This window comes from Geotrypetes seraphini, chromosome 4, assembly GCF_902459505.1.
Source record: "Geotrypetes seraphini chromosome 4, aGeoSer1.1, whole genome shotgun sequence".
Classification (NCBI taxonomy): domain Eukaryota; kingdom Metazoa; phylum Chordata; class Amphibia; order Gymnophiona; family Dermophiidae; genus Geotrypetes; species Geotrypetes seraphini.
The window spans coordinates 147,386,234-147,410,721 of record NC_047087.1 but is presented as its reverse complement, the minus strand read 5'-3'; the positions used below and the strand labels follow the sequence as shown (position 1 = coordinate 147,410,721).

At 43.0% G+C, this 24,488-nt stretch overlaps 1 protein-coding gene across 1 annotated transcript in view; it reads left to right on the top strand.

The window, feature by feature from the left end:
• OGFOD1 (2-oxoglutarate and iron dependent oxygenase domain containing 1) overlaps window positions 1–24,488 on the top strand; it is a 756,310-nt gene that overhangs the window by 547,899 nt on the left and 183,923 nt on the right. The window contains exon 10 of the mRNA XM_033941292.1: window positions 22,909–23,192. Within this exon, the coding sequence (XP_033797183.1) occupies window positions 22,909–23,192 (284 nt within the window). The remainder of the gene's footprint in view (window positions 1–22,908; window positions 23,193–24,488) is intronic.

Here is a 24,488-nt window from a genome sequence, read left to right as displayed (position 1 = left end):
CCCAACGCCCACCCACCCCCCAAACCCAACCCCATCCCCAAACCAACCCCCAACCAAAACCATCCAACCATCATAAGGAATATGCAAGACCAAGAACCAGCAGCATCCCAACCCTGTGCCACTGGGAAGGCCAGACCCCATAGTCCAAATACCATGCAAACAGAGCCCTGTACTCTGATGAGCCCTGAAAAGTCCCGGGCTGTGTTTTAAAGCCCAAACAGCGTCTGACGTCTCAGGCAGAGGTGGAGCTAGCTGTGACAAACCTACTGCATTCCCAAGGTTTGCCACAGGGAAATGTAGGAAAGTATACAAACCCCAGTGCAGAAGGGCTGACCAGGTCAGTGCCCAAGACAATAAGTTAGCTGACTACCCTGTGAGTAAGGATGAAGAAATGGAAATAGAATAGGAAAGCTTAGACTTACCTGAAGCAGTCCCAAAGCCAGGCAGGAAGAATCTGCCTTGCTATTGTCCAGTGCCTGTAAGGCAGAAAGCTCACAACCAGTTTCCCCTCAGAGAAAGAGCACAGGCCAAGGAAGGAATTCCCTTAAGAACATAAGAACATAAGAAGTTGCCTCCGCTGAGTCAGACCATAGGTCCATCCTGCCCAGCGGTCCGCTCCCGCTTCTTTGAAACCATTTAATGTTTTGCTGCCTACAACAGCCTCTGGGAGCGCGTTCCATGTATCCACCACCCTCTGAGTGAAAAAGAACTTCCTAGCGTTTGTTTTAAACCTGTCCCCTTTCAATTTCTCCGAGTGCCCCCTTGTACTTGTGGTGCCCCTTAATTTGAAAAATCTGTCCCTGTCTACTTTTTCTATGCCCTTCAGGATCCAAAGCCAAGGGGGAGTGGTTCTTTCCCTCAGCTTAAAGCCAGGCTCGTCAGAGAGCAAGGGGGAGGAGAACGAGGCTTGGCAGAAACAGCAGGACTAGAGCAGAGGCAGGAAGTGCAGGACAGGGCTGAGCTTGCCTCAGACCCTACGGGGCAGTTCGTCAGCAAGGACTGGGAGATGACTGAGGAGCAGACTGGTAATTTGTCTACAGAATTCCTTCCCCCAGAGCCAATGGTGGTGGAAGATAGTAGTACTGTGGAGGAGAGCTGGCCAGAGGGAATGGAGAACTGAACACACTAGGAAAAAGTCTGTGAAAAGGGTTTTTTTTTCTGGCTGTGTTTTTCTATTTCTCTCATTGAACTAATGAATGTGGGAGTTATCAAAGGAACGTAATCCTGTACTGCAGTTTTCACATGCTAGTTTGCTGGACTTTGTGAAAGGCACAGTAATCTCCTCTTCAGGAAATGTACACAATTGAACCAAACGCTAGGCTGTAATTCTAGCCAGGTTAAACCCTGAGGTTCCTGGGTTTCAGGACTCCGTGCAAGAGCCCAGCTGTGAATTGATGCCATAGCAACTAGGTAATTAACATCCTCAAAAATCTCAGACCCCTGCTGCTCCCAAGTCAAATCTGCCTTTTTGACCATCTCCTGGAGAGCATAATTTCAATCAATATATCTCTGTCTCTCTCTCTTCCCATCAAGGGTCGTCTGCTTCACTACTATCATTGATGCTGGGTTTTTCAATATTACATTACATTAGGGATTTCTATTCCACCATTACCTTCAGCCGATATTGGACCTCAGAGCTCTCAACAAATTTCTTGTCAAAGAAAAATTTCGGATTTTGTTTCTTTCATCCTTGTATCCCCTTCTGGATCACAACGATTGGTTATGCTCTCTGGATCTCAAGGAGGCTTATACTCACATTACCATTCACTCAGCCTCTTGCAAGTTTCTCAGATTTTGGGTGAGAAATCAGCATTACCAATACAAGGTTCTACCTTTCAGCTTTGCATCATCTCCCAGAGTTTTCACCAAGTGCCTGGTAGTAGTGGCAGCAGCCTTACAAAATCATGGATTCCGGATTTTTCCATATCTGGATGATTGGTTCATCAAAGACCCTACATCTCAAGGAGTTACAGTAGTGGCCCAACAAAATTTGGGATTCAAAATCAACTTTCCCAAATCTCAACTGCAGCTTTCTCAGACTACAATTTATTGGAGCTCTTCTAGATACTATGCGACTCAGAGCATTCCTTCCCTAGCATTATCAGGATGCTCTAGTACAACTTTGCCACCAAGTATCCATTCTTCCTTCACTTTCGGCGAGACACATAATGGTCCTTCTAGGTCACATGGCCTCTACAGTTCATGTCACTCCTTTTGCCAGACTTCACCTAAGGATTCCTCAGGGAACGCTGACTTCTCAATGGTCGCATCAAACCGCTCTCTCAGCACATTACAGTAACTTCTTTTCTTCGGCAATCTCTTCAATGGTGGATGCTCTCTTCCAATCTTTCCAGAGGTTTGTTGTTCGAAACGCCCCCTCACCAGAAGGTTCTCATGACAGATTCCTCAACCTAAGCATGGGAAGCTTACCTAGATGACTCAAGGACATTGGTCCACTGCAGATCATCGCCATCACATAAATCTGTTGGAATTTAGATCGATCTTCAATGCTATCAAGACTTTTCAACATCTTCTTCAAGATCAGGTCATACTCATTTGTACAGACAATCAAGTAGCCATGTACTAAGTGAACAAGCAGGGAAGAACAGGATCCCTTCTTCTTTGCCAGGAAGCTCAGAAGATTTGGAGTTGAGCAATCCCTCACAACATTTTTCTCAAAGCTCTCTATATTCAAGGAGAGGAAAATTCACTGGCAGACAAATTAAGTTACATTCTATTACCTCACAAATGGACGCTCAGTTCACCAACTCCTGAACAAATTTTTTGTCAATGGAAAACTCCTCAAATAGACCTTTTTGCATCTCCCCACAACAACAAACTGCCCCAGTTCTGTTCCAGACTCTACTCTCCTCATCGTCTGGAGGCAGATTCTTTTCTCCTGGAATGGACGAACAAATTCCTCTTTGCATTCCCCCCATTTCCACTTATTCTCAAGACACTTATCAAACTCAAACAGGAATCTGCCACCATGATTCTGATAGCTCCTCGGTGACCTAGGCAACCTTGGTTCTCCTTTCTACTTCAACTCAGCAGCAGGGAACCTCTTCTTCTACCAATATTTCTATCTCTACTTACATAGAGTCATGGTTCTCTTCTTCTTTCCAACCTGCAGTCTCTATATCTGACAGCCTGGTTCCTCTAGGTATAACTTAACACCGTCAGCTTTCTCAGTCTGACAGAGACATTTTAGATGCTTCCAGAAAACCTGCTACCAGACAACGTTACAACCAGAAGTGGACTAGGTTTTCTGCTTGGTGTGATCTTAATCACCAGGAGCCTCAGTCTACCTCCTTGTCTTCAGTTCTGGATTATCTATTTCATTTATCTCAAACTGGTTTCAAATCCACCTCTGTTAGAGTCCATATAAGTGCAATTGCTGCTTTTCATCAACCATTAGATAGAAAACCTCTTATCTGCTCACCCTGTGCTTTCCAAATTTATGAAAGGACTATTCAATGTTAAACCACCTCTCAAACCACCTCCAGTATTATGGGATCTTAATATTGTACTTGCTAAACTCATGAAGCCTCCATTTGAACCAATGTCTACGGCTCATCTTAAATACCTCACTTGGAAAGTAGTCTTCCTCATTTCTCTTATGCCTGCTTGCAGAGTCAGTGAAATTCAAGCTTTGGTGGTGGATCCACCATTTACAGTATTCCATCATGACAAGTTGGTACTCTGCACCCATCCAAAATTCTTACCCAAAGTTGTTACAGAATTTAATGTCAATCAATCGATTATTTACCCAGTGTTCTTTCCCAAGCCTCATTCTCATCCTGGGGAAACAGCTCTTCATACTCTGGACTGCAAGCATGCTTTGGCCTACTATTTGCAAAGAACTAAATCACATAAATCTTCTCATCTTTTTGTCTCCTTTGATCCAAACAAGATGGGGCACCCAGTTTCCAAGAGGACAATTTCCAACTGGTTGGCTACTTGCATCTCATTTTGTTATGCTCAGGCTGGGCTACAACTGGAAGGTTGAGTCACAGCCCATAAAGTTCGAGCTATGGCAGCTTTAGTAGCTTTCCTTAGATCTACTCCTATTGATAAAATATGCAAAGCTGCTACTTGGTCCTCAGTTCACACATTCACCTCATATTACTGTCTGGAAACATTTTCCAGATGGGATGGCTACTTTGGCCAAGCAGTATTACAAAATTTATTTTCCTAAATGTCAAGGGATCAATGTTCAACTAATCATGCCACATGTAACTTGCTATGAACAAACTGTTTAGCAGCTAATAAATGTGTTTACCAAGACCTCAAACACCCAAGACACTACTAGAACTGATTTTGTGTCCTTACTGGGGTGACGTATTCATCATCGGCCTTGTTTGATTTTTTTAATGCAGACAATACCGTATTGTATCTATATGGTGCTGTACATAATAATAAATAATTTAGAACACTTAGCTTGTGGCCCGACGGCTACCCAGCTGTTTTACTGGTATGTTTCCTCAGGGGCAAAAGCTCTTCTTATCAGTGTTACTCTGCATTAAAACACACAAACTGCATAATTAAATATTAAGTGAAATTCCTACCTAAAACCATTTATAATTAAAGTGCCAATAATTTATTTAATAGCTACCTTTACCTGAATTATAAATAACTTTTCTAAAACTGTTCATAATAGTTATTACAATTTAATACTGATATAACTTTTATCTAATTATTGTTAAATAAATTGATTACTATTATAATAAATACCTTATAATATTAATTACCAGAGATCCATATATGAACAATGTATGAAAATAATAATATATAACTAATATGATTGGACATATTAAAAACTTTTATAATCTAATTAATTTCATGTGTTAATTTAACTCCATTCATATCATTAATGAATTATTTGATTGACTCTTTATATTTAACATTACTATATGAGGCTAATAAAATATAAATTTCTAGTATTGATTTAAAAAGATAAATAGTAAGCATTATTTTCATCTTCTAAACTGGAACTAAATTGCGTAATTGTAATTAATTTTATTCAAAGCTCTATTGCTCGTTAGCAAAAGGACACCTGAAGGAAATTGCTCCACAATCTGTATTAATAAGTTTAAACTGCCCCCAAATTTCACCAAGAAAACTTCCTACTAACACTGCCCACATTGTGGTAAAACAAACCAGTTTGATTTAATAATTTAATTCCTAGAACATGTAGGGCAATTGAATGCTTACATGCATTTTGTTTTGTCCAATGGAATAAAACAATAACCAAAATTCAAAAACTGTAACGTTACAAGCAGAGGAAAGGAACTTAAAACCAATGGATTATCATTAAACACTCTCTATTGGAGTTACCCCTAGTTAAACGATCTACAAAATCATTTGTTGAGATACCCAAGAAAACTATTGATGTTTCACTAAAAGAAAAAGAAAAAAGTTACTTACTTATACACCGTTATAAGTACCCTTACTGCACCTCTGCTGTTCTGATGCATAATCGGGAGCTTAAGATGGCGTCAGTGATTAAATAGAACGCCAACTACACCTGACCAATGAGATTGAATGTGCCAAATTAAGGCACGAGTGAATGTTCTAAAGTGCTGATGACAACATGTTTGTATTAAGAAGATGCATAAAAGAAAATGAGAATGAATTACCGCTAAATTCCACTACAAGCCACTATTGATATGCTATGAATCCTTTGAATGCTATGAATCCTTTGGTTACAGGAAAGCAAATGTAGAAACATTGTATTGGAAGAATTTTTCTTAAAAAAGGCTTTTCACTCGATGTTAATATTAAGCCCTTGAGGTTCAACAGTTTGTAATCTATGAATCCATCTTTCTTCTCTTTGAAGTAGCAATCTGAAAATTTATGCTGATATTCCTTGCAATGTATAATCATTGGTGCCTCTTTTTTATGATGTTTAAAACTCAATCTATCTTCGTTCATTCTTAGTTTAAAACTCATTTTTGTTTTCCCTACATAAACTTTTGGACAAGGACACAGCACTAATTAAATGGCAAAACTAGTATTACAATCACTGAAATTCTTCAAAAAAATAACATTTGCCATCTGATGGATTCTGGAATTTCTTAATTTGCATGGTGTTATCACAACATTTACAGTGTCCGCATTTATAATGGCCTATGATTGTAGGTGTTCGTATTGTTCTGTGTGGATTTGAAGGACTTAAAATGTTCTTGAGATTGCGCATCGATTGTATGCCATTCTCAATTGAATATCATGAAATGTAGGGTGAGTTTGTACTATTTTTCAATGATTTTTAATGATACCGGCTAGAGTGGGACTAGCATTGGAGTATTGCATAACCATAGTTTGTAAATGGGAATCTAAAGCAGCATCTCTGTTGTTTGAATAGAGTAACAAATTGCAGAGATCACAATTTCTCCCAATTTTAAGGTTGTGAAAGCATTGTTTAGGCTGTCTTTTTAAGAACGATTTGCAGTGGGAAGATCAGTGTTTCTACGAGAGTGAAAATCTCCTGTCTCTTTAAATATAAGTAAGGATTATTGATTAAATTGATACTGTGAACTTACTTCACACTCCAATATATTTGGGATAATTGAAATCATTTTTATTACTCTAATCCAGTGGTCTCAAACTCGCGGCCCGGGGGCCACATGCAGCCCGCCAGGTACTATTTTGAGGCCCTCGGTATGTTTATACCTTGGTGTGATATATACCTTGGTGTGATATATAGACCTCCCAGGCAACAGGAGGACAAAGACATGGAATTAATTGAGGACATAGAGAACATCACGCTGCGCGGAGACTTAGTAATGCTAGGAGACTTCAACATGCCAGATGCAGATTGGAACACACTCTCCGCGACTACGGGTAGCAGCAAAAGAATATTAAACTCCATAAAGGGGGCACGTCTCAAGCAAATGGTGTTGGAGCCCACCAGGGATCAGGCATTACTAGACCTGGTCCTCACCAACGGAGATAGCGTCACGGAAGTCTCAGTAGGAGACACACTGGCCTCCAGCGACCATAATATGGTATGGCTCAACCTTAAGAAAGGTTTCCCTAAGACAAACACAGCAACAAGGGTTCTCAACTTTAGAGGTACAGACTTCAGCAGCATGGGAGATTTTGTCCATCGGGAGCTATATAAACAAGCAAAATCTGACAATGTGGAGGGTATGTGGTCGTCTCTGAAATCCATACTACACGAAGCAACAGACCGATACATAAAGACAGTAAGTAAACGCAGGAGAAACAAAAGACCCCAATGGTTCAGTAAAGAAATTTCAGACCTAGTTAAACAGAAAAAAGACGCATTTATCACCTACAAACATCTAGGCAGAGAGGGGGCAAAAGAGTACTATCTAGACAGATCTAAAGCTGTCAAAACAGCAGTCAGAGAGTCCAAACTCCAAATGGAGGAAGAGTTAGCACGGAAAATTAAGAAAGGGGATAAATCTTTCTTCAGCTATATTAGTGACAGGAAAAGAAACAAAGATGGGATAGTACGCCTGAAGCAATCGGACGGTAACTTTGCGGAATCAGATTCTGAGAAGGCAGAACTACTAAACCAATACTTCTGCTCAGTATTCACCCGAGAAGCGCCGGGAGTTGGTCCACAGCTGCAGACGGGAGATAACCAGAAAGACCCGTTTCAAGATTTTGAATTTACGCCCAGTAGCGTCTACGACGAACTATCAAGACTCAAAGTAAACAAAGCCATGGGACCAGATAACCTACATCCCAGAATGCTAAGGGAGTTAAGGGAAGTCCTGGCAGAACCATTATCTGTTCTTTTCAATCTTTCCCTAAGCACAGGAAGGGTCCCCTTGGACTGGAAAACCGCCAACGTAATCCCACTCCACAAAAAGGGCTGCAGGACAGAGACAGCAAACTACAGACCAGTAAGTCTCACGTCTATAGTGTGTAAACTCATGGAAACACTGATCAAACAGAATATTGACACAATCCTAGACGAAGAAAAACTGCGTGATCCACACCAACACGGGTTCACCCAGGGTAGATCCTGCCAATCTAATCTGATTAGCTTTTTTGACTGGGTTACTAGACAACTGGATGCTGGAGAGTCACTGGACGTAGTGTATTTGGACTTCAGTAAAGCATTTGATAGCGTCCCTCATCGAAGATTACTGAACAAGCTAAAATCGATAGGATTAGGAGACACTCTAACTACATGGGTTGGGGATTGGCTGAGCGGCAGACATCAAAGGGTAGTGGTGAACGGTACCCCATCTGAAGCATCGGACGTGATAAGTGGAGTGCCGCAGGGCTCGGTCCTGGGTCCGATTCTATTCAACTTATTCATAAGAGATATGACGCAAGGACTTAAGGGAAAGGTATCGCTGTTCGCCGACGACGCCAAACTTTGCAACATAGTAGGTAGAAGCTTATTACCTGATAATATGACACACGATCTACTGCTGCTGGAACAATGGTCAACTACTTGGCAGCTTGGCTTCAATGCTAAAAAATGCAAGGTAATGCACCTGGGAAAGAGAAACCCGCGTAGAACTTATGTACTAAATGGTGAAACCTTGGTTAGGACCACAGCGGAACGCGATCTAGGAGTGATCATTAGCGAGGACATGAAGGTTGCCAATCAAGTGGAGAAGGCTTCCTCCAGAGCAAGACAAATGATGGGGTGTATCCGCAGAGGTTTCGTCAGCAGGAGACCTGAAGTTATGATGCCGTTGTACAGAGCCATGGTGAGGCCTCACTTAGAGTACTGCGTTCAGTTTTGGAGACCTCACTACCGAAAGGACGTGCTGAGAATCGAGTCGGTACAGCGAACAGCCACCAGGATGGTCTTGGGGCTCAAGGATCTCACGTATGAAGAAAGACTAGAGAAATTGCGGATGTACTCACTTGAGGAAAGAAGGGAACGGGGAGATATGATTGAAACGTATAAGTATATCACGGGGCACATCGAGTCAGAAGATGATATATTCCGGCTCATGGGACCCTCAACCACCAGAGGGCATCCGCTAAAAATCAGGGGAGGGAAGTTTCATGGCGACTTCAGGAAGTATTTCTTCACCGAGAGAGTTGTGGATCATTGGAACAGACTCCCACTCCAGGTGATAAAGGCCAGCAGCGTGACGGATTTTAAGAGAAAATGGGATACTCACGTGGGATCTTTAAGGGAGTAAACTCAGGGGGGAGGATACTTGGAATGGGCAGACTTGGTGGGCTATAGCCCTTTTCTGCCGCTTTTTCTATGTTTCTATGTAATCACAAAAGTAATATAAAACAGTTTCTTAATCATCTGTCTCTTTAGCTATAAATGACAATATTATTATTAAAACTTAACCAAAAGGAAAGATTTATAAACTATAAAGAGTTTTACCTCATGCAAAATTGTCATTTCTTTAATAAGACATTAACTATTTTTTCTGAGGCCCTCCAAGTACCTACAAATCCAAAATGTGGCCCTGCAAAGAGTTTGAGTTTGAGACCACTGCTCTAATCAATACCCTATACAGAACTAACAGGGGACTCTACACCACTGAAAGGCTTCACCCAACCACACATTGCAGTCACTCAAACACAAGTGGACAAAACACACAAACACACTTGCACATGTGACTTCACACTAAAAGGTGAAAAACAACACTATAACAGCCTGTAGAGCGCCACCATGTCATTCAGCACGCCAGGAAAAACCTCCAAACAGTGATACTGTGGATGAATAAGCACTTCAGTTTTTTCCTGGCGTGCTGAATGACATGGTGGCGCTCTACAGGCTGTTATAGTGTTGTTTTTCTCCTTTTTTTCACCTTTTTGTGTGAAGTCACATGTGCAAGTGTTTATCTTAATGAAGTGGAGTTTTTTGCCAGATGAAGCAGAACTGAGGCTTTTTCTCCACTTCTTTTTCTTTTTTTCTTCTGTGTGTTTGTGTGTTTTGTCCACTTGTGTTTGAGTGACAGCAATGTGTGGTTGGGTGAAGCCTTTCAGTGGTGTAGAGTCCCCTGTTAGTTCCATATAGGGTATTGATTAGAGTAATAAAAATAATTTACAGACCCTGGTCCTGAGGTGTGTGTGTAATTGAAATCACCCTCGCGGGGATGGAGGGATTCCTCACGGGGACGGGTGGGGACGGGTGGGATACCTCACGGGGACGGGTGGGGATGGGTGGGACTTTGGCGGGGACGGGTGGGATTTCTGTTCCCGCGCAACTCTCTAGTACTATAGAGGCAGAGTGAAAAATCTGGAGTGGATTCCTTCTGCAGAGCATGCGAGTATGGGGAAATAATCCTATTGTCTAGAATATCTCATCTATCTACTGGAAAAGAGCTTACCAGGGTAAGTACATAATTTCTTTTTTGAAAATGCCCACTTGGACATCTTGCTAGTCAAAACATCCAAGTGCCGGTTTATGCCGTCTTGGACGTCTGTCTTTTTTTTTTTTTTTTTTAATGAGCCTCATAGTATGGTACATTATCCCAGGACAAGCAGGCTGCATATTCTCACTGATGGGTCTTGGCACCGACGGAGCCCTGGTACAGACACTTTAGAGTGAATTGCACTCTAAGAACTTAGAAAGTTCTGGCTAGCCTGCACCACGCATGTGCAAGTGCCTTCCTGCCCGATGTAGGCGTGCGGTCCCTCAGTTTCTTAGCTTCTGCGGAGCTAAGAAGTTGCGTTTCAATGGCTATTGAAAAAATTTTCTTTTCGCTGCCTCCCACTCTCGCAGTTTTCTGACTTTTTAGTCAGTTTATTTTTTTCTTTTATCGTTAGTAAAAAAGAAAAAATTACATACCAACTAAACTTTTATAGTTTATTTCTTTTTTTCTTTACCATTGTCGGTTTAGCTTGGTGGGGCTTTATGGATCGCCATATTGTTTTCTCCCCACTTCATGGCTCTTGTTCTGTGCGGGTTTTTCCTGCTCAGTTTTCCTCCACGTGGTTGTTTTGTTGTGGAACTTGTCTTCACCGACATCCTTCTGCAATTTTAGTGATGTCGGGATCTCGGCCTTGCCAATTTTTTTCTTCCCTTGCTTTTTTCCTCTTCAGCACATTTTTATGTGGATTCTTCAGAAGCAGTTTTCCATCGGCTACGCCAAGAATCCAGCTCCAGCCAACGTCAGTGACCTGGTGCCCAGAGTACTTCCAGCACCGCTCTTTCAGTCCGCACCGACTTTGACAGGCCCGATCCTACTCTTGGTAAGCTGGTGCTCCTTTCTTCCTTGGGCTTCAGGTCATTGTAGCAGTGAGTCTGATCCTGCCGACCTTGGTCATTGTAGCAGTGAGTCAAGTCCTGCTGACCTCTTTTCAGCCCCATCTCTGGCTCTGCTTCGATGTCGATGACTGCCTTGATACAGGCATGCTCATCTTGAAAGCGTGGAGCAACACCGATGGTACCGGTCATGGTCCAAGGGTACCGGTGTTATTTTCTTTATATTCTGGAGCGACACCAATGGTACCGGTCATGGACCAAGGGTACCGGTGTCATTTTTCTTCCTGCTCCTTTAATGATGTGTGCCTTGATTCATCTCTGGAGTGTAGCACGATGGTACCGGCGCTGCATCCATTGGTACTGGTGCTTTCTTTTCAGCAGTGTTTCTTTCATGTCTATGACTTCTGTTGGTATCAACATGTTTCACTGTACCTGTCAACCTGTGTTAATGTTGACGTTTGTGGTCGATGTCGACGTCTATGATTGGTGTCGACGCCCATGTCAATGTCAACATCTATGATCCATGTCGACATCCATATCAACACCCATGTTGATATGTTGGAGCTCCTTTGTCGACATTGACATGTTCAACTGCAGTGGCGTATCTAGCATATGTGACACCGGGCCCCATCATTTAGTGGCACACCCCATCTGTATGAAAAATATGATTTTTAGTAACAAGCCACACGTCACACACGACTACCTAGGAAAAGGCAGCATCTTACATATGCAGTGAGCAGTACAAAATCAACTTGTAAAACTAAACAAGCCAGACTAAACAAGCCAGACTAGTACAGATCAATCCTACAACGTCAGTCCTAACAGAAAACCATGTCTTTCGAACACACAGAACACAGAAAACACCTTCGCCTAGTATGGAATATGTCATCACAAACCAACCCCTCCCCCTTTTACAAAACTGTAGTGTGAATTTTAGCCATGGTGGTAACAGCTCTGACGCTCATAGAATTCTGAGCATCAGAGCTACTACCACCATGGCTGGCGTTAAAAAAACACTCCACAGTTTTGTAAAAGGGGGATAAAATAGAAATACATAGATAAAGGTTAAATTGAACCAGCAAGAAGCTGGACTCTGCATACAATGCAACACCACAGAAACAGTGACACATGTCTCCTAAAGCAATAAATAAATAGAAAATTTTTTTCTACCTTTGTCTTCTCTGGTTTCTGCTTTCCTCATCTTCTTGTTACTCTCTTCCTTCCTTCCATCCACTGTCTGCCATCTCTCTGCCCCTATATGGCATCTTCTCTCCTTCTATGCCCCTTCCAGAAACTGTATGCCTCCCCCTTCCATCTCTCCTTTCACCCTCTCCCATCTCTCTCCTCTCCCACACCTCTCTTATGCAATCCCTTTCTTCCCTCATTTTCCTTTTCAATTTATTTTCTGCATCTATCTAGATTACGTAATTACTACCCTCTCATCAATTTCCTTTTTTACTGTCTATCTACAGCTCACCACCTCTTTCCCTCACCCCCTCCAGTATTTCCCTAACTCAATCCTTTTCCCCCATCATGTGCCTTCCTTTTATTTATCCCCTCCTTCCATCATCTGCCCTCTTCTCTCTCCCCACTTCCATCATCTACCCCTTCTCTCTCTTTCCTCCCACTTCCATCATCTGACCTCTTCTCTCTCCCCCTTCTCTCCACTTCCATCATCTGCCCCTTCTCTCTCTTTCTCCCACATCCATCATCTGCCCTCTTCTCTCTCCCCACTTCCATCATCTGCCCCTTCTCTCTCTTTTCCCCCCACTTCCATCATGTGCCCTCTTCCATCATCTGCCCTCTTCTCTCTCGGTTGGGGGGGGCAATCAGGGGTTCTGGGGGGGACGATCGTTGGGGGGAAGGGGGTTCCGTCGAGGGCAGGAGGGCCTGGGATCCCTCCTGCCCGTAATATAGTGGGGGGTGGGGGTAGAGGATCGGCTGGGCCCAGGAGGGTTTGGCCTCCCTCCTGGCCCATTCATTTAGCGGCGGGGGGGGGGGGGGGTCGTCAGGGCTCCCTCCTGGCCTGAACGAGTCAGGGGTGCCGCTGTTGGCTGGGCAAGAGAGCTTGAGCTCCCTCTTGCCCCGATGTTGTGTTTGAGGGGGGGGGTGATGCATCGTGGCAGGAGAAATGCCTCATCTCCCCCATCGCGGCAGTTCGGGTAAAAGAGTGATGGCATCGCGGTAGGGGAGATGAGGCATCTCTCCTGACGCGATGGTTAGGTTGCCGGGCCGCTGAATTGATGGCGCCAGCAGCCATCAGCTCAGCGGCCCATTGTTCGGCACTTAGACCTGGTTTTCTTTCGTCTAAGTGAAAAAGGTCTAAGTGCCGACTAAACTGTATTGGTTATACCTGTTGTATGCCTAGGTGTAGGTCGGCCCACCTCCCGCCCACTGCCTGCCCTTTCCCCTCCTCTAAACACACCTCTTTTCTCTCTGTGCGTTTAGAGGCAGAGGAAAGGCCTAAGTTGGTTTTAGATACGTCTAAAAACCAGCTTTGGTTATGGGTACTTGGACGATCAGGCTTTTTGATCGTCCAAGTAGTCACTTAGGACACTTTTTAGACTTTTTTTTATTTTTTATTATTACCCCTTTAATGTTTTCACCCTGCTCTCAGACTCTGTTTCTCTAAGAGAGTCTCCGTTGGATCTTGTGCAGTCCTTCCTTGTTTCTCCTGCTGATTCTTCTTGAAGGTTCGCTTCGATTAGTGGAGTTAGGGATTCTCATCCCTTCTCTGGAATACTGCGTCCAATATTGGTCGCCGTACCTTTTTTTTTTTTTTAATCTTCTTTATTCATTTTCAACATTACATTAAGTGTTAAAATATATTCATTCACAATAACAATAAATACATCACTAAAAAACAATCATTGATACATTTCATAAATTCTTATCCCCATCCCACCCCTTTCCCATCCCCCCTCCCATATATTCCATTATCATTTAAAACATGTAATAATCACTACCCCCTCCCTGCACCTAAATTGATAAATATAAGGAAACAATTTCAAATTAATCTTTACAATACTTTGTTAATGGTTTCCATACATCCTGAAACTTCTTAAAATATCCCCGTTGCAATACAATAAACCTTTCCATTTTATAGATGTGGCATAACGAGTTCCACCAGAAGTTGTAATTTAATCTCCTCCAATCCTTCCAGTTATATGTAATTTGCTGAATGTCAACACCAGTCATTATAAGTAGTAATTTATTGTTATTTGCAGAAATCTGACTTTTTGCTCTCATTTCCATACCAAATATCACAGTATCATAGGATAATGCCACTGGGTTATCTAATAAATTATTAATTTGGTCCCAAATTGATTTCCAAAAATTCATAATAAATGGGCAATGAAACAGTAAATGATCTAAAGGTCGCCGTACCTTAAGAAGGATATGGTGTTACTCAAGAGGGTTCAGAGGAGAGCGACACGTCTGATAAAAGGGATGGAAAACCTTTCATATGCTGAGAGATTAGAGAAACTGGGTCTCTTTTCCCTGGAGAAGAGGAGACTTAGAGGGGATATGATAGAGACTTATAAGATCATGAGGGGCATAGAGAGGGACAGATTCTTCAAACTTTCAAAAAATATAAGAACAAGAGGGCATTCGGAAAAACTGAAAGGGGACAGATTCAAAACAAATGCTAGGAAGTTCTTCTTTACCCAGCGTGTGGTGGACACCTGGAATGCACTTCCAGAGGACGTAATAGGGCAGAGTACGGTATTGGGGTTTAAGAAAGGATTGGACAATTTCCTGCTGGAAAGGGGGATAGAAGGGTATAAATAGAGGATCAATGCACAGGTCCTGGACCTGTTGGGCCACCGCATGAGCGGGCTGCTGAGCATGATGGACCTCAGGTCTGACCCAGCAGAGGCATTGCTTATGTTCTTATGTTCTCTCTATTGTTTTTCAAGTACACTGGAAGACTGTGTTTTTTTGAGATCTCAGATCTTATTTCTAGTCCAGCAGTTCTTCAGGACTAGTTTTCGCCTTATTCAGACCTCATGGCTCTGCTTCCTGGTTTTTAAGGCAGCCACCACATGCTCCCATTCATATGGCTTTTAGGCTATGCTTTTCAGTTCTACTCAGCCATTCTCCTTATCAATATAGGTTTTTTTCCTTTCGACTGGTATTTGCTCCCAGATTCTTTAGGAACTGTCTGATTGTGCTGACCACATCTATTCGATTACAGGGCCTTCTCAACCTTGTTGATATCAAAAGTGGTTTTGGTTTTTTTCCTGATGCCTTTTTTTATCTGCCTGTTCTACTTTCTAGTCGGTGATTGGCTTATTTTTTCTTTTGTTTGGTTCTAGTCTCGAGTCTATATCTCTCAGACTTCTTTTCAATGCTATTCTATTCTTTTCCCTTTGTCAGTCAAGAGTCAACCTTTTTCTGCTTATCCACTGGTTTCTAGATTCATGCCAGGGTTTTTTTTCTTATGGTGTATAACCACACCTCATAACTTCTCCTGTCATTTGGGCTATAGCCTTTTCTACTGAGTTTCCAGGTTTATTGATGGAATTTCTTTTCCCCTGTCAAACTATCTCTACAGTCTCCTCCTGTTGTTTGGACTCTTCCTGTAGTTCTTTCCTGTTTGTTGATACTACCATTTGTAACAATGGCATAAGCTCACCTTGAGTTTCTTACCTGGAAAGTGGTTTTTCCTTATGTCTCTCACCTCTGCCAGGAGGGTCGGTGAGTTTCAGGCATTACTAGCAGATTCATTCTTAACAGTTTTTCATCATGACAAGGTGGTTCTGTATACATGTCCAAAGTCTCTTCTACAATTTTCCTCTCACTCAGTCAGTTCTTCTGTCTGTGTGTTTTCCTGCACCTTGTTCTCCTACGGGAGCTCTTGCTTTGTATATTTTGGAATGTAAGCGGTTTTTTGTCCTCCTTAATTCACCGATCAAAGCCGCAGTGATTTTTTCCCTAACTTTTCTTTTGATTCAACCCAGTTCAGGTATCCTGTATTCATGAGAATGATTTTCACTTGGCTAATTGCCTTCCTTTCGTTCTGCTATATTCAGACTGGACTGGCACGGGGATATCATGTCCCAGTCCCCTGAGTTCGAGTTCTGGCCGCTTTTGTTGTTTTTCCTTTTAACTACATCTTTGAGGAACTCTGTAAAGCTGCCACTTGGTCCTCAGTTCATACCTTCACTTCTCACTACTGTCTGGATTTTTTCTCCAGACGGGATGGGCACTTCAGCCATTTTGTATTTCACATTATATTTTCTTTGGCCAACACTCCCACCATCCCATCTCTGTTAGCTTGGAGGTCACCCATCAGTGAGAATATGCTGCCTGCTTGTCCTGGGATAAAGCACAGTTACTTACCGTAACAGGTGTTATCCAGGGACAGCAAGCAGATATTCTCACAACCCACCCACCTCCCCGGGTTGGCTTCTTAGCTGGCTTATCTTAACTGAGGGACCACGCGCCTATGTCGGGCGGGAAGGCGTTTGCGCATGTGTGGTGCGGGCTAGTCAGAACTTTCTAAGTTCTTAGAATGCAATTCACTCTAAAGTGTCTGTACCGGGGCTCCGTCGGTGCCATCACCCATCAGTAAGAATATCTGCTTGATGTCCCTGGATAATACCTGTTACGGTAAGTAACTGTGCTTTATAGTGTTGGCACAGTGCCAGGCAGATCACTAACAACGGATCAGCAATTTCATGTTTGAGTGCTTTCACAGTATTCTAATTGACTGTTTAAAGGACCGACATATCACTAACCAAGTCCTTCAATGGTTTCACTGATATCTAACAGGCCAGTCTTACTCTGTATTCAGTTCTGGAACAATTTATTCTTTTAACTTGCTTCTCTCAGGGGGTTCCTCGGTGTTGGGTCCTATCCTTTTCAATACCTTTCTTGTTCCTCTTATACTTTTACTACAGTCTATTTGTTTTACTTTTTTCATTTACGCTGACAACATTCAACAACTTCTTCCATTTAATTCACAACTCTTACCCAGTTATTCTTCGATCTCAGAGAATTTTGACCAAGTAGCAGAATGTCTATCAACAAATTAACTAAAAATAATTTCACAGAGAACAGCTGTAATTATTTTTTTTCTCTTACCCTCTAAATCCACCATGCTTTACAATGAAAAGAATTCCTCTTTCTTTTTGCACATCTACAAAAATCCTAGGGGTGACCACAGACAATATATTATAATTTCACTCACATATTTCTAGGATGGTCTTTTTTTACTCTGTCAACTCCATTCTGTCTGCTCTTTTCTCAATTGTAATAACATGAAAATCCTCTTACTCTCAATATTTTTTTCAAAAACCGACTACTGTAACTCCATTTTAATAAGTCTTCACAGGCTTCAACTTGGCCAAAATATAGCTACTGTCAGGGTCTGCGCATGCTCAAGGATCGCTCTCTAGCGATCCATGCCATGGGGGGGGGGGGGGCATGTCAGCGATCATCCCCATTTGCATGCAAGCCTTTTGTGAATTTGTCGGCCTGCATGCAGTCGGGAACGGATCGGACACGGAATCGGGAGTTAGTGAATCTAGCCCATAGTATCTGTAGCTGTCATAGAGACAGATATGTACCCTTTCATGCAGATATTTGGATGGTGGGAGGGAGTCAGGGACCACTGGGAGAGCGTGTGGAGGCCATATTTTCATCCCTCCAGTGGTCATCTGGTCAGTTTGGATACCTTTTTAGCCCTTATATATTTTAAAACAGGTCTAGCCCAAAACGTCCAAATTGTGCTTTGTACTTTTTGTAAAATGTTGATTATTGCTGTAAAATGTCCAAGTGCTAAGCCTGCCCATTTATCTTTTTTGAATATGAGCCCCTTAGGAGCTGATTCTGTAAGCATCACCTGCTTTGGCAGGTTCCTACAGATCAGGTGTCTGCCGAGTGTCAACCACTGACAGTCGCCGCTTCCAGAATCACAGCTTGATGGGACCCTAGGTGCTGGAAATGTAGGCCTCCATTTCATAGACCTACATATTTGGCACCTAGGGTAGTGTCAGAATTGTAGTCAGCAGTATATTTATTTATTTAACTATTTATATACCACTTATAGCCTAAGGAGCTCATTATCAAAGCACTTAGACATGCAAAGATCCATAGGTTACTATGGTATTTTGTGTGTCTAAGTGCTTGGAAAATGACCCTACAAGTGATTTAGATTCACGTACTCAAGTATTTTTCCCTATCTTTCCTGGTGGGCTCGCACTCTATCTAATGTACCTGGGACAATGGGGGATTAAGTGAATTGCCCAGGGTCACAAGGAGCAGCATGGGATTTGAACCCACAACCTCAGGGTGCTGAGGCTGTGGCTCTAACTACTGTGCTACAGACTCCCTACATATAGTGATGTTGAAGTCTAGCGCTGCCCCCTAACCATACCCACTTCTGGGCTTCAGTATCACTCTGTATTGCTAGCTGCCAGGGACCTAGGCACTGGCCCTTGAGGCGGCATAGTGGCACCTTTTTTTTGTAATTGGTTTTAAACGACAGTCAATTATCGCATCATTTAAAAACAATTAAATTAGGCAGCAGTAGGATGCCTAATATGACCATACGTCCCGTTTTTAGATCCCCTCTCCTGTTGTCCCCACACACAGCTTTGGGATGCCGAAATGTCCCGTTTTCAGAGACAGCATCCTGAAGCTGTGCGCTGGAACAACGGGACAGGTGATTGCTTCTCCTCCATCCCTGCCGCGCCAAAGCCAGCTTTCCTCCCTCCAGTGTTGATTCAAGACCCCCCTCAGTCCGCTGCCACTGCTTACCGCCCAGAAAAGGAAGATCCAGGCGTCGGCCCACAAGCCTTCTTCCTGACATCAATTCTGATGTCAGAGAGGAAGTTCTGAGCCAGCCAGGCAGTGATTGGCTGGCCCGAAATTTTCTCTCCGACGTCAGAATTGACGTCGGAAAGAAGGCTTGTGGGCTGACGCCTGGACATTTTCTGGGTGACAAGCAGTGGTAGCAGTCAAGGGGGGGTTGAATCGGCGGTAGGCCAGGCTAGAGGGAGGCAAACAGGCAGGCTGGCTTTGGCGTGGCAGGGAGGGAAGGAGATAGGCAGGCAGGCTGGCTTCAGGGGAGGGGATGGGACAAAGGCTGGAAGGCAGTGAGGGGGACATAGGAAGGAGAGAGGAAGGAAGGAGAGAAAGAGGCAGAGAAAGGGGGGTTGTAAGCAGAAGAAAGACTAGAGAAAGACCTGGACCAAAGGGGAAAGACAGGAGGAAGATGCAGGACTATGGGAGGTGCAGAGGCAGGGGGAGAGACCCTGAGGAAGAGCAGAGAGAGGCAAGATCATAACAGAGGAGGGAGAGAGAGGGAGACCTGGTACAAAGGAGAACTGACACTGGATCTGGGGACACTGAGGACATGGGAAGGGGCACTTAGGACATAGGAAGGAAGCAGTGGGGGCACTAAGAACATAGGAAGGAGGCACTGGGGGCACTAAAGACACAGGAAGGGGCACTAAGGACATAGGAAGGAGGCACTAGGGGCACTAAGGACATAGGAAGAAAGGAGGGAGGGAATAGAAAGGGACAATTGTTGGGCCTGAGTGCAGAAAGAAAGAAAGGATGCACAGTCAGAAGGAAATGCTACCAGAGACTCATGAAATCACCAGACAGCAAAAGTAGGATAATGATTTTATTTTCAATTTAGTGATCAAAATGTGTCAGTTTTGAGAATGTATATCTGCTGTTTATATTATGCACTATATTCGTCTATTTTTCTATAGTTACTGAGGTGACATTGCATATTTTAAAGTCATTTCCTTGATATCTTTGAAACCCCCCAAATATAAATGATAATTAACATTTTCTCTGTATATAGTGTACTTTGTGGGTTTTTAAAAAAAATTTTATGGTTACCATTATGAATTGTCCAAATGAAAAAGTCCAAAACTAAACTACTTTGGCTCGGCCCTAAACTTGATCAATTACCCACTTCCATCCCACTGCCCACAGGCTCCTCTCTACAGCTGGAATTCTCTAGCAAAGTTCTGGGCATCACCATAGATTCATCATTATCCTTCAACGACCACCTCAACTCCCTGATAAAAAAATGCTTTTGCAGCCTTCACATGCTGAGGAAAGTGAGATCCTGCTTCCACCAAAAACACTTTGCCGTCCTCGTACAATCCATTATCCTCTCCAGATTGGATTATTGCAATTCCATTTACCTAAGCTTAACAAAGAAAAGCCTCCACAGACTCCAACTAATCCAGAACACCGCGGCCAAACTTATCTTCTCAAAAAGTAAATTTGACCATGTCACACCGCTCCTATCCAAACTCCACTGGCTTCCCGTTATTTCCAGGGTCTACTTTAAATGTGCCTGCCTAACCTTCAATATCCTCCACGGTATCCTTCCTCCTTTTATCCCTCTATCCTGGAATTCCTCAAATCCAACCTCCACTAGATCCACTCAAAAATTAAAACTATCCTACCCCTCCTTAAAAGGCATCTCCCTTGTTGGTAAACTTGGCTCTTCCCTCCCTTTCAGAATCACTCAGCTCTGGAACAGTCTCCCTTCCCCTCTCCGCAATTTGAGCCCCCTTCTACCATTCCGTAAGCATCTGAAGACCTGGCTCTTCTCCAGAACGTAACCCCGTCCCGCTCCTGGCACTCTCACACCAACCTCTCTTCTCTCATACTTATATAATTCCACTGGAGTTCCGTTCCTTCCCTAACCATGTAAACCGTGTCGAGCTCCATCTGCGGAGATGATGCGGTATATAAACCCAAGATTTAGATTTAGATTTAGAATTAATAAGATATTATGTGTACATGAAAAATGAATGGAATAAATTGGGAGTGGGATTGGAGGGCGAGGCTAGGGTGGGATTGGGGCTGGGCTAGGGCAGGATTGGGGCAGGGCTAGGGCGGGATTGGGGGCGGGACTGACATAAGAACATAAGAATTGCCGCTGTTGGGTCAGACCAGTGGTCCATCGTGCCCAGCAGTCCACTCACGTGGCGGCCCCCAGGTCAGACCAGTGCTCTAAATGAGTCTAGCCTCACCTGCATACGTTCCAGTTTAGCAGGAACTTGTCCAACTTTTTCTTGAATCCCTGGAGGGATAGATTCAAAACAAATGCTAGGAAGTTTTTCTTTACCCAGCGTGTGGTGGACACCTGGAATGCACTTCCAGAGGACGTAATAGGACAGAGTACGGTACTGGAGTTCAAGAAAGGATTGGACAATTTCCTGCTGAAGAAAGGGATAGAGGGGTATAGATAGGGGGCTACTGCGCAGGTCCTGGACCTGTTGGGCCGCCGCGTGAGCAGACTGCTGGGCACGATGGACCTCGGGTCTGACCCAGTGGAGGCATTGCTTATGCTTATGTTCTTATGTTTTCCCCTATAACAGACTTCGGAAGAGCGTTCCAGTTTTCTACCACTCTTTGGGTGAAGAAGAACTTCCTTATATTTATAAGGAATCTATCTCCTTTTAACTTTAGAGAGTGCCCTCTCGTTCTCCCTACTTTGGACAGGGTGAACAATCTGTTTATATCTGCTAAGTCTATTCCCTTCAGTATTTTGAATGTTTCAATCATGTCCCCTCTCAGTCTCCTCTTTTCAAGGGAGAAGAGGCCCAGTTTCTCCAATCTCTCACTGTACGGCAACTCATCCAGCCCCTTAACCATTTTAGTCGCTCTTCTCAGTCTGGACCCTTTCGAGTAGTACTGTGTCTTTCGCAATGTATGGCGTCCAGTGCTGGATGCAGTACTCCAAATGAGGGTGCACCATGGCCCGGTACAGCAGCATGATAACCTTCTCCGATCTGTTCGTGATCCCCTTCTTTATCATTCCTAGCATTCTGTTCGCCCTTTTCTCTACCGCCGCGCATTGCGCGGACGGTTTCATCTACTTGTCAATCAGAACTCCCAAGTCTCTTTCCTGGGAAGTCTCTCCAAGTACCGCCCCGGACATCCTGTATTCGTGCATGAGATTTTTGTTACCGACATGTATCACTTTACACTTATCCATGTTGAACCTCATTTGCCATCTCAATTTAAAAGCCAAGAAGAAGGCTTTTAATCCAGATAATATAAAATAGATAATTATTGCTCCCTCAAAAAATGGAAGTTGCTAGAGGCTGTAGATGGGGGCTTCAGCACTGGTTTTGGATAGAAATGATATTCTGGCCCAGTACAGTCCAGATTCAGGAAGGCCTTCAATACAAAGCCTGCATTTCTGTTTAAAATCCTGTGTTTTAGGGTAGCCACTGAACTGGTATAGAGCCTGCATTTCTGACCTACTAGTTTTCAGCCATTGTGTCTGTTGATTAGGTGTAGAAGGGAAGGGCTCTGATTTACTACTGCATTATCTTTGAGACAGTGCTGTGAACAAGACTACCCTGTGAACTTCTAAAAACTAAGTTACTCTTTTCATTGTTTTGCAGCATTATATCTGCTTAATTTCTCTTCTCTTCCTCCATGTCCTGTTTTGATGAAAAAAATAAATGGTCATGTTAAGGATGCCTACCATCACCTAACTTTCAGTGTTCTTTCAAGAATCCGGGCCTTAGTGCTTCCCTAGGTTGAGAGTGATATTTTGTAAGCCTTTTGTACCAGGATAAGCTTTTCAGGATAGTTTTCCTGACTACTGTTATATATGTAGGATGCTCTGTGTTTTGTTAGCCATTGAGAGAAAGGATTGCTCTTACTGTTAGGCTAGAAGTGTTTGCAAATAAATAAAATGTTTATTCTGTTTTTACTGACTATATATCTGCTATATGTTACAGATTTTATGAGACTGCAGATGGGAGACTTCCAGATGTGCTTAGAGACTGTATGGAGTTATTTCACTCAGAGGCCATGTTCTTGCTGCTTTCAAATTTAACTGGGCTAAAGTTGCATTTCTTGGCTTCTGATAATGAAGATGATAAGGAAGACAAAGAAGAAAAGACAGCAGAAATTATGGATGCTGAAAGAACTTCAGACTGTGCTATGCAAAGTTCAACAAAGCTAGAACAAGAAAAAACCAAAGACAGCCAGGAGTTAGTAGCTGAGCAGAAAGATAAGATCAGTAAGTAATCCATTTCAACAATGATTGCTCATATTAATACATTCATACAAAGTAGGAGTATTCCCTAGTAGTGGTGATTTATCACCTATTTTTTCATTTATAAGAAAGATAATAGCCAGTGAGCTGCCCCCAAGGAGCAGGCCTAATCCATTATAGTAAAAATTGATTACTAGACAGTGATCCTTAAAGATTCAAGTATAATACATCACAGCAATGACTGATTACTGCCCAATGAACTGCTCTTATGGAGGATGAGTAATCTCGCAAAGTCAGTGAAAGTGAATTATTTATTATCATATTAATGACAGCTTAGCAAAGCAGAAGAACGATGTTTAAAGAATAACTTTGTACTAGGGAGAGAAAAAGTGCTATAAAGTCGCTTTAAAATATATAGTAACATAGATGACGGCAGATAAAGACCCAAATGGTCCCAAATTTCTTGTTGTTGTTTTTTCTTAGCTATTTCTGGGCAAGAATCCAAAGCTCTGTTCTTCGGTTCCAACTACTGAAGTCTCCGTCAAAGCTCACTCCAGCCCATCTACACCATCCCAGCCACTGAAGCCCTCCCTAGCCCATCCTCAATCAAATGGCCATATACAGACACAGACCGTGCAAGTCTGCCCAGTACTTGCCTTACTTCTTCAATATTTACTATTCTTTTCTAATTCTAGATCCTCTTTGTTCATCCCACGCTTTTTTGAACTCCCTCACCGACATCTCCACCACCTCTCTCAGGAGCGCATTTCAGGCATCCACCACCATCTTTGTAAAGAAGAATTTCCTTACATATTTCTTGAGTCTACCTCACTTCAACCTCAAATTATGTCCTCTAGTTTTACCATTTTCCTTTCTCTGGAAAAGATTTTGTTCTATGTTAATATCTTTCAAGTATTTGAACGTCTGAATCATATCTCCCCTGTCCCTCCTTTTCTCTAAGGTATACATATTCAGGGCTTCCAGTCTCTCCTCATACATCTCCATAAACCTTCTAACATTTTCGTCACCCTCCTCTGGACCGCTTCAAGTCTTCTTGTGTCCTTCGCCAGATACGATCTCCAAAACTGAACACAATACTCCAAGTGGGACCTCACCAACGACCTGTACAGGGGCATCAACACCTTCATTCTTCTACTGATTACGCCTCTCTTTATACAGCCCAGCATCCTTCTGGCAGCAGCCACCACCTTGTCCCATTTTTTTTGCCTTAAGATCTTCGGATACTATCACTCCAAGGTCCCTCTCCCACCTCTATTCCCTGTGCATATCTTAATACTAGATCTGTCAGGAATAAAGCTT